Raw genomic sequence first — 15,050 nt, 5'->3', positions numbered from 1 at the left:
GTAAGTAGCCAGCAACAATGTTCATTTGCATTTCAGAAATCCTTCAACTTCTAGGCAAATTCACTTGCAGACAGAATAAGCTCAAAATTATCTTCCTTCCTATGATGGCCTGATTATCTTAGTATCTACATACAGCATCAAAGGTGGGATGAGATTTGTGGTTTATGCCACAGTTGCACTTAGACTCCTGTTTAATTCACTGTACAGAACAGTAATTATAATTCATATACTTGTGTAAAACTAACATAAGGCATGATTGTAACAAAACAAAGCTGCAGCAAGAGTGATTAAGAGCTTAGTCACAGATTTTTGTACACAATAATCATATTTGATATTGGATTCTCAACTAAAAATCTATTCTAACTAAGCCAGAAATCACGCTGTTCTACACCTTAGTTTCAGTGAGACACTTGAATTTTGTAGGGATGTTCTAGACTTGAAGCATAGAGCTTTATTTCTCTCAAAATTCTGCTAACATTAGAAAAAATCAAACCCTTTTCTAAACATCTATAGAAAGCTTGCCAAATAATTTGAATAATGCAATAAAGTGCACCCTAAAATTAAAATCACCAATGTAGTTATTTGGTATAAAACACTGATACTCTCTACTGATTTTTTTGTAAAAATATGCTTACTATATATCTGCCAATAATATCCCCTGAGCTCTTTCGCTGTTTAACCCTTATGTTTTACTATAAATCAAATCACAAACTGACTGGAACAAATGCTCTCTCCTTCTTCTGTATTAGCACATTATCTGTCAAAACAGAATCCTGATCCCAGCTATGACTTCCAGCCATCATGAAACAAATAATTGATACAAGTGCTAATGAGCTACTTACCAGGAAATATGGCTCCTTTTAAATATCCAATAACATTAGAAATTGTCTTGTAAGTTGTGACTGACTGAATATTCAGACTGATTATTTTTTTGCCTGTTACAGACAAAAAAAAGCATGTTAAACTTGTTTATCCAACCAAATAATCTACAGGGTGCAGATATAAATTCCCCACAAGAAAGAAAACAAACAAACAAAAAAAAACAACCCCAAAACAAACCAAAAAACCCACCCAACCAACAAAAAAAAAAAAATCACAAACTAGCAAAGAAACCCCAACAAAAAAAAGAAAAAAAAGACATTCTCTTAGTCTCGTTTTAGCAGTGGGTTTCAAAGCTGGAATCTCAAAAGAGATCTCTATTCCTTGAGTTAAAAGATCATTCAATTCATCAAGAATTATTACTTCAGTCTTTACCTTGGTATTTTTTTTTTTTCCCCACCTAATTCTTCACCAAGGTCAATCTTTCAGTAACATGCACAAAATTATACCTGATTTATGTTATGCTATTCTTCTGGAGAAAAGCCCCTAAGCTAAATCAGATGGGAAAAGTTAGGCCTTTGCATTACTTATCACTTTGCCAGCATAGCCTCTGGTTATACATTTGTGAACTTCAGCCAACAGGAGACAGGGTTTGGTGTTTTGGTTTTGTTCCTCTATTTTTTTTTTTTTGGCTTAGCTGGTATCAGCTGAGGAAATGGTGCAAATACAAAGGCAGTAAAGTTCCCAAACCTACTAAAATGTACAGGACTTGCTAGTATTACTATGCCAATTGAGACTGCAGTGCAGGATAAAGCCACAGAGAAGTAAATGTCTGAGTTAAAATAGCTTAAAAAATTTAACTGTCCTTTGCTGAAAATCACTTTCATTCCCTCTGTGTCTCAGGTGGGTCACACTGACCATGGTAACTCCTGCAGTTTTTGTAAATGGAAACAAAACAACTAACTACAGGGAGCTGCAGATACCTTTAAAATGTTTCATTTGCATTATAATAGCCTGTATTAACATTCACCTCATCTGAAAGGTCATAAATTCTATCTGAGAAAAGTCAAAATGTCTTAAGCAGCTCAAACTTAAATGCTAGCAATTGTCTGACAATAACTACCCTGTCATCCCAGACCTTTAGTGGGGTTCTCTTACATGGAGTGCAGCACCACCCCCATGACAGACCTGTGTTTAAAGGCGTTTTTGAGCCTGAATTCCTTCCGTGTCTGTATCCCAACTGTCACAGACCAAAATTAGAATACTCCATGGATCATTTTGTCTCTATCTCCCAGGCTATTATCCTCCCAAAGATATATTTCTAACAGTTTGTTTCCGGGCTATGTTTCCTGAGATCGTGAGGAATGTGCAAGTGAGAGCTTACTCCAACACGTAAAATAAAAACAATACATCTCTATGATACTTTTTTCAGGGTTCATTTGCTGGTACTTCATCTGAGAAATTTACTTTAAAATTCTCCTAAAATAAAATCCAATATATTTTCATTCACTAATCTTCAGTGATATTTGAAAAAAGCAAACCAACTCCCAGACTCTTTCTTTGTTAAAAAAAAAGAAAGTCGTAGCAATATTTATTCTACTTTCTACTCAGATAAAACCTGTTACAAACAGATGTGTCCTCTACATGACAACTCTGTTTATGTTAGAATGCAACAGTAAAGAAAATGCAAGTCAAGCACAATTAAAAATAACCCACACCATCCTATTCTGCAATAATTAGCCACAGCAAGTTTGTGTTTTGATCCGCCATGCATATGTTGGGGTTTAAGTTATAATTAACTTTGTTCTTCTGATGTAAGTTACTGTTATTAACCATATGATGATGAATTGCTTGTTCTATAAATCTCAATATTATTCTGGAAATTTTTTAAAAAGCACATCAGTAAGAAAAAAAAGAACACATCAATCCAAAGAGTTCCCAGTGCTGTACTGTCACCTATGCTCTCTTTTCAGTATTTTAAACCAATGTGAAAACAGCTCATAACATCCACGTTAATCAAGCAATTTAATTTTTATCTGTACTATGCAAGTTACTTCTTGCTGCTATTTCTCACCTGCAACCAATCTAGAGCAAATTTACTCTGATTAAAAAAAGATTTTCAAACCCAAACTGATCTCCTTTCTTTTTCTAACCCTACAACATTTTAGATATGTTTCTTTAGGCCTCATTTCAAACAAAAAGAACATACACCTTTTTGAAGACAACTGATTTAACTGTTTTTCTTTAATCAACATCAGCTATCCAGTCTTCAGCTGACAATAAAGAAATGGAAAATTAACCCCTGGCAATATACATATTCTGGAATCAGGTATTCGTGTTAATAGCCATGTAACACAGCAGTCAGCTTAAAGTGACTTGGGTTTAAAGGCTTAGTACACCATATGAAAAGGCTGAAAGTACTCTTTGGAGTATATAGCAGAAGTGAAATTTAATCGCCTTTAAACAGTTCTGACAACAAATCTCTCTTCTGAATGCTATATTTTACAGATTTTGACATCTTTCTTTTTTTTCTGTATTCTCTGAAAACTAAGCAAACTTTAGCTTAACATTATTTAGTTTACACTTTGAGTTTACATAAACTAAAAGCTACTTCAGAAGCAGAAGAAAAGTATTTATAGTCAGTATTATTTACCTATTTATTTCTTGACTTGGAAACTATAAACTGCCTCATGCAAAATGACTACCGGCTCCTCTCACAATTACATAGTTTTTTTTGGAAATGCAAAGTTATTTCCCATTCATTTTAAACTTCCCATTCCTTTAGAACTTCAGATGAACAAAAAACTACCTGTGGCCTGTAAAAGGAGTTATGTTTTATTTAGTTTTTTTTTTGCTTTTAACCTTATCCTAAGCTCATACCAACATAGAGGAGTGTAGGTTGGAACCTGATTTTCTAATATATTGGTTAAAATCTTGAATCCTTATCATACTAACCATCTATAATCAGACAGTTTTCTGAACATTCATTTCAGTACTGTATTTTAAAAAGCATCATTTGGGACTAAGGTTTGAAAATTGAACTCATTTGACATGATTTTTGCTATTTGTATACAAAACTTGCCCTACATACACATTTAAGTCAAGTGTAGAAATATTGAGTACTAACTAAATTCATGTATTTTGATAATGCTGTTCTTGTATCATAAACCCAGAAGTTATTTCAGAAGATTGCAGAAACAAGGTATATTGAATAACTTCAAGAAGTAATCCAGTTTTTAACATGAATATAATTCCTCCTGAAATAAACACAAACCACACCTGAATAAAAATACATCAGTTTGAAATCACAGTTAAAGTAAAACTTCCAAACATCATCAAACATCCATGGCCATGTTACTTAGGGGGCACTAATTCAGCTGAGGTAGTCAGGATAACATTACATTCAACAGAGCTCTTGTTCAGTCATTCAAAAACCCTAACCCAAGTTCTAATAACTGCTGACTTTCTGAGCACACACAGTATCAAGCTTTTCAGACACCCTGAAAGCTAATAATTATTTTAATAATGAAAGCTGCGGTTTTCCAAGTTATTTGCCCCAAGACCCAAGGCTTTAAAGTAATGTCAAATACCACAGAGCAAGATGATACAGAGAGAACTAACATCGGAATGCAGAAACACCCTAAAGTATTTACATATAAAAAAATCAAATATGTCATGGATTTCTTATATTCTATTGGTGATACTGTACGGAATAATATGGACTGGTACATAACGTTTGGAATACTCTGTTAAGCACACTGATATGGTAAGTATACATTAAACATGTAACAGCGGATTTTGCTGTCATTTGAAACAAATGCTTAATCTTCATCAGATGTTATCATTTACAATAAGTAAATTCCAACTGACTACTTCCATTTAGACTGACTGTTTAGTGGGCTTTTGAAATATTACTGCTGTAGGAAAAATATATTTTATTTAGTTCTCAGCATTTCATCATGTAAATTCCAAATGAGTGCAAAACCTTATCTACCAGTATTTTGCATCAGTTTTTAATTAAGTTCATAGGACTTCAAATGAAGAAATGTAGCTGTCATAGCATTTATATAACTTGCATACCAAAAATCATATATGCAACTTAACTACATACTTACAAAAGCAAATTAACCTATAAAATAGTATATACTTAAAAATTTATATATTGTCTCTGAAAAAATATTATGTGACACTATCAAAATCCAAATGTAAAAATCAATACTAAATCTGTGACAGTGTACAGTATTGTTGAATTATAAAATTATTTGTTCAGGAATATACCAGAACTTTTAGACAGATGTCCGTATAACAATAACCCTCTACCGTTTTGTTGGTTTTTTTTTTTCTTCTCAATAAATTATCTAGATTCAGTTTCTTTGAAATCAAGTTTGTTTTTTTTTTCCTGACTAGATTTCTATTTGGTTAACCAACTATGCTGCCTACTAACATAATTTTAAAATGGATATTCATAGGCCCTGAGTCTTCAGGCCATATCTCAGTTGTAAGAGTTTAAGGAATAAACTTTTTGCAGTCTTTTCTGACCCACAGTAAGGAATCTAACAATAAATCTACTGAGACAAAAAGCTTTTGAAAACAGGTGATGTCTAGAATAAAGTTCTTTAAAGAGGCTCTAAACCAGGATGGCCTAATGAGATATAGAATAAATGTGTCACTCGATATCATAGATAGTTATGAATTTTGAGAATGCTTCATATTGTTTAATTGAAGTTCATAATCTCACACTATTTTGAGAGATACTTCATCTGCTTTACAGCAATCAAAAAAAAAAGCATCACACACACAGAGAGAAAAATAACGGCACAGAACAGAATTCTGAAAATACATCTTGACCAGTTACAATTCTGGTAAAAAACTTGTGAGCCTTCAGGTAGTAGTAGAGAGAAGATATATTAAAAATGCTTCACACTGCTTATGCTTCATTCTTTTAATGAACTTTCATTTAAAAAGAGAAAGTACATAATTTAAAGCAATCTCAAAAAGAAAATCTGAGAGGATTAGTATAATTGTATTCAGTATGTCTGTATTACATCTGACTTCCCTACTTAATATGTATTTCTTTGCAATGCCAGTAAGTAATATCTGAAGAACATTGTTACACTTCTACTGTTATGTGCAATTAATTCAAATTTTGTAGATATGATGTGCACTGCCACACAATATGCTGTCATCTTTATTTCTTTTTTTTTTGAATTTACATTTAGCATAGTGCAGATACCTAGAAATCATGGAATTGTTTGCATATTGATAGCATAGTGTATGATGGCACAGCCAGAGTTCATTAAATACAGTATTCTTTCTTCCCTCTGACAGCTAGCAAGCTATAAAGGAGAAACACATATAACAACATGACAAGGATATAGCCTAATAGAAGGATATATATGTCCTTTATCTTTCCATGCCCTTCTGATTGACAAGAAGTTAAGCGTGATTTGCACTATTGCAGCACTTGGCAGAGAACTTTGTCTTGGACAATGATCATGTAATATGGAAACTAAAAGACTCTTCCAATTACTCCTTTGATATAATTAGATTCAAATTCCATATGATCAGAGTTCTCTATAGAACTCAGTATAATGACCACCTAATGCATGGAACAGTATAAAATACATTTTTGAAGTCTTACACAAAATTCTTATGTTATGCTAGAAGACTTTTCAGGAGCAGTCACTTCTGTTTATCTGTCCAACTCCCACCTTTTTTGATAAAGAAGTGGATTTGTTTGCAGGCTATAATGAAGCTTTGTACTGTAGTCATTAAGATTATTCATTACTGATAAGTAACTGCGTTTTGTAAGCTAAAATAAAAAAACCCTACACCTAGTTCACAGCAAAAAACATTAAGAGCTAATAAAGAATGGCGTCTTGTTCTGTATATGTTAACTTTACTGATATGTTCTGAAATAATACACTCTTTATGACCTTGTTTGATCCAGACGATCTTTCTCATCTTCTGTCTTCTTGAATGCAGTTAGTATGAGTATGGAAACTGACACTTAAAGAAGAGGAAAATTACACATATCTCATTAATGTTTTTAACTACCAGACTTCAAGGCTATGAGACTTTCCATTTAATATCAAAGAAGCAGCAAATGCTCCTTCCCTGACAGTGTTCAAAGGCCAGGTTGGACAGATCCTTGGGCAATATGGTCTAGCATGATGCTTCCCTGCCCATGGTAGGGGGTTGGAACTAGATGATCTTAAGGTCCTTTCCATCCCTAACCATTCTATGATTCTCTATGGTTGTTAGTGATGAAAAATACTTTTTAAATTAAATTCTAATAGATAGATTTAAATACTCAAGAGATTCACTGAAAAAGGATGACTGGCACGAGACTGAAATACACCAAGTGGCAGGTAACTTAAACTACTGCAACACAGCAGGACTTTCTTCATTTATGTTTATAGGCATGCTTTAGATTTACATTAGTCTTCATAATGTTCTAGCAAATATCCTAGTAATATTCCGTGAAAAAAAAAAGAAAGCTTCGGAAGTGTACAGTTTCTCTACAGCATTTCACTCTTAAATTCCTTCTAATTGCCCATTTTGCGGAAAAAGTTCATGGGAGCACAGAATTTCAAATTAATGAAGATTATCAACGATGCACCACACTAAACAAAAAGCAAATCTAATTACTAACTTCAACTAACAGAAAACTAATAACTAACTTCAATTTCCACTGCTTGCTTTGTAGGTTCTAAGTGTTCAATATCTCAGATGTTTCTCTTCATATCCTCCTACCCCCTCTGTCACATTACGTCTCTTGAAAACTGCAAGGCTAAGGGAGAAAAAGAGGCACTGTGAGAAAACTATATATAAATGTTTAATCATTACTGATGAAACTGCTGTTCAGCTTTTTGAAACATACTGATGAGAGAATTAAGATCATTTTATTCTAATAATTTTTAAGCCAACCAATCGTCTGAATTGCTCATTCACCTCTTTTGACAGATAAGTGATGAGTTCTACGTCAGAAGTGAAATCGCTCTTTTAAGTTTGTGCAAATCAATGGGAAGACTGAAAATTTAGCTTTTGCTGTTCTGTTCAGTATTTTCTCTTTAGTAGCTGTTGCTATTATTTTTATTATTATTATTATTAAATAGTTACACAAGATTTGTTATCAGAAGACCAGTCTTTTACCTCTTCCATTAAGGCTGCTACTGAACACTCAGTACACTGCATGCTCCAGCATATCTATAGTTTCACCATTATTTCAAGGCATAATCTATCATAATGCGTTACAGAATTAGGCAAGGCTTCTTATCATATGTATAAGTATGTGAATGATACTTGCTCAACAAACAAACAATTTTTTCAAATAAATTGACAAGAATTACTGCGGCTCAGAAGCTTTACATGAAATCAGACACAAGCTGTTGTGTTCATTGAGAGTAAGGCAGACACGGATTGGCTTTTACCAGACTGACAGCTTGGAATATTCTTTCTTTCATGAAATTTGTCACCACACAGAATTCCTGCCTTCTCAGGGTAAAAAAAAAAAAAAACAAAAAAAAAAAAAAGAAAACATGTCATGTGTCACAGGAAAAAACCCCAAACTCATAATACGCTACCCTGTAGGCATTTCTGTCCTGCAGCCTCCACACAAAGCTTCTTGAGAAACATAGACAATGCAGCCTTTTATCATTCTAAAATGAATGCCATTTGCTACCTCAAGATCATCTTTTTCTTCAGGTACTTCAGCTATCAAAAAACTACAATACTAGGAAGCTTCACATATCCCACCTTGAATAGTTAAGCATTTGTTTGTTCCAAAATGGCCCTTTCTTGTTTATATAGTCTTTACCTATTGGTTGTACGGAAGACCAGTTAATCTTAAAAATGTCTAGTCAGCCATGCATGAAGAGCAACAGTTCTGTCTAAGCACAACAGATTATGCCATGAAGCATGAGGTCTTTCTGCCTTCCTTTTTAGTATGTATAACTACAAATGCTAACACAATCCATAAAATTAATCAACCTTTTTTTATGACTTGTTGTATTGTACTTCTACTCCAAAATAACTTTCCAAAAGCAATAAACAAGTGATATAGCACATATGTGATAGTACAATGCTTGCTCTTATAATGTGCTTTTACTGTTATCATCACTGTATTTAGCACAGGATACAGCAGCTAATTTAATTTGCCTATCCCCTTCCAAGATTACTGATTCAAATCAACGAAGTTAAACCGATATTACAATAAACCACAATTTTTTGGGGGGTGAAAGATATACTAGCACAAAATGAATATCAAGACAGAGTAACTTTAAATATGCATCTCATCTAGAACCTTATCTAGAAGGTATTACTTCATTGAAACACTGTGCAATATGTTGCTGGAAGACTGTGTTCTAACTTTTTTCTCCCCACATTAGCAATAAGTATTTTCAAGCAGTAGTACATATGACGCTGCTAATGGTATTATCTCTGAAGAGATAATCTAAATGCATTCTTTTGTTACATCTAAGTGTACTCATGGTATTATGTTCTTATCATGATGACCATTTTTCTGGTAAAACTTGGAGGAAAAGGTGCCTGAAGGTTCAGACAATAATACATTGTTTATTCTGCAGAAGATAGAAATTAAGAAACACAGAAAGATGCATCGCTGTTTGGAATTACTGTATTTTTACACCAGCAGCAGAAAAAACATAAAGAACAACTTTAGTACAAACATTGATGCCCTAATATTAAAATCACATTCTTAGCAGTATGAAGCTGAACAAACTGTACTGTAGAACAAAATCTCCCTAGTGATGGTATAAAGATAGATGGTTTTTAGAGTAAATGAGACACTCTTTTTTTTTTTTAACTAACACTTCCATATGTCAGATTTTATCTGATTTTTAGATTGTTCACAGCCTCTTCTAGAAAGCAGCTAAGTACAAGATACTCATAATCAGATGTACCTCTAAGTTATACAATTATGGAAAACAAATTTGGAGTCCTTGAAGAACATTTCATAGAAGAAAAAGATGTTTATAAAGCATTACCTGATGCTGGCCATTGGAGGGGTATACACCTATCTTTTTGGACAGTGTTATCAGGTAAGGAAATGAGTTTTTTGGCAAGCACTGCAGAAATTGGTTGTACTAACAATGTTGTGAGGTTCAGCCGATTTTGTCTGTAGCTTCCATCTGAAACAACAGAAAGAGAACAGCAATATAATGAACGAAAATTATAAGATTTTTCTTTTGCATAAAGCAAACAAAAAAGCAAGTACTTACAATGCAACTTAAACCAGCTGATTTACATAGATAGCTGTCATTTTGTACTTACCTTGCTAGGAAAAATAAAAAAAAATCCCTACAGAGCATGTGCCACAAAATTACACATTATAGCATTTGGGGAATAGTTTCACAAGAAAGAAACTGGCAAAGAGTCAAAGAAAATATTAGATGGTATGTGACTTAAGCACAACAAATTAAATTGGTGCATCGTTAAAGGAATCGGTGGAAAACAGAATTACTTAGTGGCAGTAACCTTCAAATTGAAGAACTGAACAGAGCCTTACAGATGTTCAAGCAGCCTGAAATAACATACAAGTGTCTGTCTATAGTGGATACTGCTACTACCGATAAAGGTGTTAAGATTTGCCAGGGATACCATGATGTTTAACTCCTGCAGAAGTTTTGCTACTTAGTACTAGAACTAATGGCGAGCTATCACACAAACAAGCTTTTGTGAGAACTCTGACACGAAACATACCACACAGGTACAAAAAACTGGCAACTTGATGAGGCATGCTCCTTGCATATACCAAAAGGACTGAATTTTTTTTATATCTGTCCTCACTTTTTAAAAAATACAATCTGATCACCTCATTGACTCAAAGTGGGTTCAATGCAGCTAAGGAAACTATAATAAAATGCAGGGATGTTTCCCTGATGGAAGGTTGAAGGCTCAGCTGAAAGAGGACAGGAGTAAGAGTGTACTGAACAGACATGTCAAGTGGAGGAAGGTACAGATCAGAAAGCATCAGAAAACTTCATTTACAGACTTAAGATCTTTAGAAGCCACAGCACAAAACTTACAGTATCAGCAGACTCATACATATTTTAAAACCTCCCTTTAACTGAAAAAATGTTATTTTCCAGTCATATGACTGTCCAGCATTTAAGCATGGGAATGTTTCTGGTGAGATAATTTGATATTTTGGGAGACCAATTAATAGAACCCAAAAAAAAAAAAAAAAGGCAAACTCTCCACATGGAAATGCTCTGAAGCACTTAAGGACAGCATGCTCAACTATTTCAGCTGGCCTAATACAGGCATTATCTCTTTCCATGGAAAGCAAGCATTGTCTTGCAGGCAAAATCCTATCTCAGAAAAGGAGCACAGGGCAGAAAACAGTCCTAGATCAACTTGCAGAAGTCTAAAAGCTTTCCAACACACCTGCCCATACTGAATAACATGCAAACTTCCAAGTAGAGATTTAGAATACAAGACCTCTCTCAAAGACCTTTATAAAACAAATACCACATTTTCTGTTGACATTCCTTACAACCAGAAGGCATCCTTTACATTCTGTGTGACTACAATGACAAAGCTATCAGAAATCAGCAACACGTATTCGAATAAATTTCTACAAAATTACTATCAGAAACGTTACTTAATCACAATATTAAAAATGCACACGCATTTTTTTTCCCCTTCTTAGCTTTGTCCTGCTATCACCTGAGGCTTCTTACACTATGCCCTTACTCATAACGCAGAAACCAACCAAGGATAGGTCATTTAATTACAGAAAAAAGTATTGTTCAGCTTTTAAACACAGTGGAAATAATATCAGTGCTCACTTTGAGAGAATTAAACAAATTAGACAAAGTAGAAAGGTGAAACTTGCTCAAAACATAATTGAGAATGTTCTGTCTTACTGAAGTTGGACAGGGTTGCAAATCCCTCAAAGTTGTTTGATTAAATTGATGGTAAAATCATCTTCCTCAGGCTTTGAGAGTCTGTTTCTGGAATCAAAAGTAATTCTAAAATGTCCATCAGAGATGTGTAGCAGACATTATTTTCTGTCCACTGCTTGTCAGTTTGCAGACTGTATTACAGGAGTGATGAATCTCAAACTGTTGTAGATAAAAAGCATCTCTCCTTTCTCCATTTACCCACAACTTGAACTTCATATCTGAATAAACTGTGAAAGGTACACTTTCAAGAACAACTTACCAGGGAAAATCTCCCATGTTTAAAAATTAATAATTTCACGATATAAGGTGAAGTGCATGCAACAACAAAAAAACACAAAAATATTTAAAATATAGAAATGGAAATTTAAAGTTATTTGGAAGAAAACTTTCTAAGAGAAGGAATTAACAAAGAAATGCATAGGTAGGTGGTAAAATCTCTACAACTGAATTTTTTTAAGAAAATATTAAACAAACATCTGTCAGCAATGATGTAGTTATGGTTGATTCCTTCCCTGAGGGAAGGTGCTAGATTAGATAACCTCTTGACGTCTTTCTCAGGGCTGACCTACACAATTCTCTAGTAACTGAACTTTCTGAACTATTTACAAAAAAAAAAAAAAAACATGCCGGACTTCATATTAAAAAAATGCCTGGTGAAGGGGAAAAAAAAAAAAAAAAGGAAAAAAAAAAAGAGAGTTCCTTTCCAGAAATCTGCCAGAAATTTATTAGTTGCCATAAGAGTACATTGTTTAAGAAGCTGAGTAAAGTTATACACATCATGATCAGGATTCAAAAAAGAAAGATGAAAGACCAATCTCTCCAGTAAAACACAAATACACTGAAAAATCTGGTGACTTCCAGGGCTACCAGTTGAAGCAAAAGTGTTCATTAGTTTTTAAAAACCACTCATGGGCTTCGTGCTGTACCAAGTACAAAGCAGGGAAGTGCAACTTCATAAAGAAACCAATGTACTGGAAGAACTTTTTGAGATTCCTGCTTGCTCTTTCCCTGCTGGTTGACAAACTCTGGAGCACACAATGTTTTCAGGATCTGCAAGCAGAACAAATGCTTTGAGAATAATTTAAATATGACATTTTGTTTGTAATGAAATTTAGTTTTATAGCATGAAAATCTTCTAGGAATTCCTTTGTCTGTGGAAGCCTAATAACATAACTGTGCCAGGCCTTTGTCTATGGAAGTCTAATAATCTAACTGTGCCAGGCCTAAAACTGCTATTGATTTAAGAAACACTAGAGAACACCCTGGAATGAAAAAGAAAATATGCTAATCAATTACTAAGTTATTTTTAGTAGCACAAAAAGAGGCAATCTTTAGAAAGTTTCTGCACAGGCATGACTACGTTTCTACTTCTGCAGTGACTGTTCTGTGTTTTCAACGCAAATGCAAACATCAAGCATCGGTTTCCATGCTGCTCAGTCTGGGATACACACTTGTAACCAAGCATTTCACAGTGCTCCACTTAACTTGCTGGTATTAGTAACCAGTTACCAACTGGTAATTGAGTAAAATGATATTTCGGAAAAGTTTTCCCTGGGAGAATTTAGCAGTAATACTTGTGTACTACATGCCACTCAATTCCGAGTTGAAGTACAACTTTACCATTGTTTCAGTGACTTTTGTCAAGGCTGAAATATCAAAGCATATGGAACAGAAGAGAGTCACCATGTCATACTTCTCTAGTCACAGGAATACTGCTTTAGGCACAGCTTCTTCAGTGTTACGCAATTAGAATTTCGTCTATTTTTCTCTAAAAGGTTTGTGCCATAAGAACTAACTTTCTGTTAAAATTCCAGATTCAGAGAAAAATTAGAAGATAAAATCTGTTATCTGTAAGTGTCAGATAACAATATTTATATTTAATATTTAATAGCCACCTTCATCCAGATCTGATAAAACAAAAAGTTTATGAACAAAACTGTCCAAAATTTAAATTCATGAAAATAATTCCTTCTATGACCTGAAACACACTTTTAATGATGCTCCCCACAAACTGCGGAAAAGTAAAGTCTGACTGAACACTAAACCACAATTGTACATACATCTTTGACTTTCTGCTGCATTAATAATATAGCAGTATTAGTTTTGAAATATCTGAATTGAATGGGTCATTAATTTTTCACCTTAAGCTTAATAGAAATTTGACAGTTTTATGCTGAGAACAGACACTCCAAGTAAGACTTCTCGGCACACAATGAGAATAAATTAGAGCATAAAAGACAGAATGAAGTGCATTTGGTTAACATTTGATCTTCTATTAACCATGGCAAAAATAAAGACGTATAAACATCACAGACATTCAAATTATATGAGCTTTGAACTTGTATACCTCTCCACCCAACTCTGCTCAGTCAGCTGCTCTTAGACTTCCACTGGTCCTCATTAAGCTAGACACAATGACTTCCTTAAACTCTCCTGCAAAATCAGTTTATCTGTGGTTTTCCTGATTTACATCTCACCCCACGCCCAGACTGAAAGGGACTCTGTGGTGTCTACTACTGGGAGACCCCACCCCTGTAGAGCTCTAAGTACTCTAGCTAGGTAGTAGCTCTAGGTACTAAACCCATATCTCTACTGTTAAACATCATAATTATGCTGTGCAGCAGCTATTTAGTTACATTTTTAGCTACAGCTGCTTACAATACTGTCCATGAGCATCATTTTCAAGACAGACATGACCCTTCCTACACAAAAAACATCCTTCAATGAAATATTTACACTATCAATTAATACTGATAGACAGGGCTTGCATTTATATTATGCATCGAGATTTGAGGGAGGAGAGCCTGCAGCAGATAGCTATGGAGTGGAAGTGGCAACAATGAGATTACTGTTGTCTTTTTTCAGTGCTCTATTAATTAGCCACCAGAATTACCATGTGGAACATATGTCAGTTTTGAAGCACTTTGTTTCACTAGCCTCTGGTAGGAATATGAAGGAAAAGAACAACATTTGCTTCTCTTCGGTTAAAAAAAAAAAACAAAAAAAGAAGAAAAAAAGGACTTTGAAATTCTGAAACCAGGGATTTTAGCAGCAGCTCCAACTAAGGACTTTCAAAGCAGTTTTACAGGCAATGAAGCATGAGATGATGAACTGCTCTCCCAATTAGAACAGTATAGCAGCAGCTTGCATTCCAAGTTGCATGATTCACAAATGGACAAGGGATGCTTAGAACTATGTATCTATTTCACATATGGGTAAGAAAGATGCCCGTGCCTATAAGATTTACGTACATTTACAGAAATTACAGAACTTAAAGGTAGTAAGGATAACCTATAAGTA

The 15,050-nt window shown here is 34.2% G+C and overlaps 1 protein-coding gene across 6 annotated transcripts in view; it reads right to left on the bottom strand.

The window, feature by feature from the left end:
* The window catches only part of NAALADL2 (N-acetylated alpha-linked acidic dipeptidase like 2), a 634,909-nt gene that overhangs the window by 282,218 nt on the left and 337,641 nt on the right, over positions 1 to 15,050 (bottom strand). For all 6 annotated transcript variants that reach the window (XM_031047098.2, XM_031047101.2, XM_031047097.2 and 3 more), the window contains 2 exons: positions 9,828 to 9,971; positions 843 to 935 (listed from right to left, as the gene is read on the bottom strand). In XM_031047098.2, coding sequence (XP_030902958.2) covers positions 843 to 935; positions 9,828 to 9,971 — 237 coding nt within the window. The remainder of the gene's footprint in view (positions 1 to 842; positions 936 to 9,827; positions 9,972 to 15,050) is intronic.

The sequence above is a fragment of the Melopsittacus undulatus genome, chromosome 6 (assembly GCF_012275295.1).
Source record: "Melopsittacus undulatus isolate bMelUnd1 chromosome 6, bMelUnd1.mat.Z, whole genome shotgun sequence".
In the NCBI taxonomy this organism is placed as follows: domain Eukaryota; kingdom Metazoa; phylum Chordata; class Aves; order Psittaciformes; family Psittaculidae; genus Melopsittacus; species Melopsittacus undulatus.
This window is presented reverse-complemented; position numbering and strand designations above follow the sequence as displayed.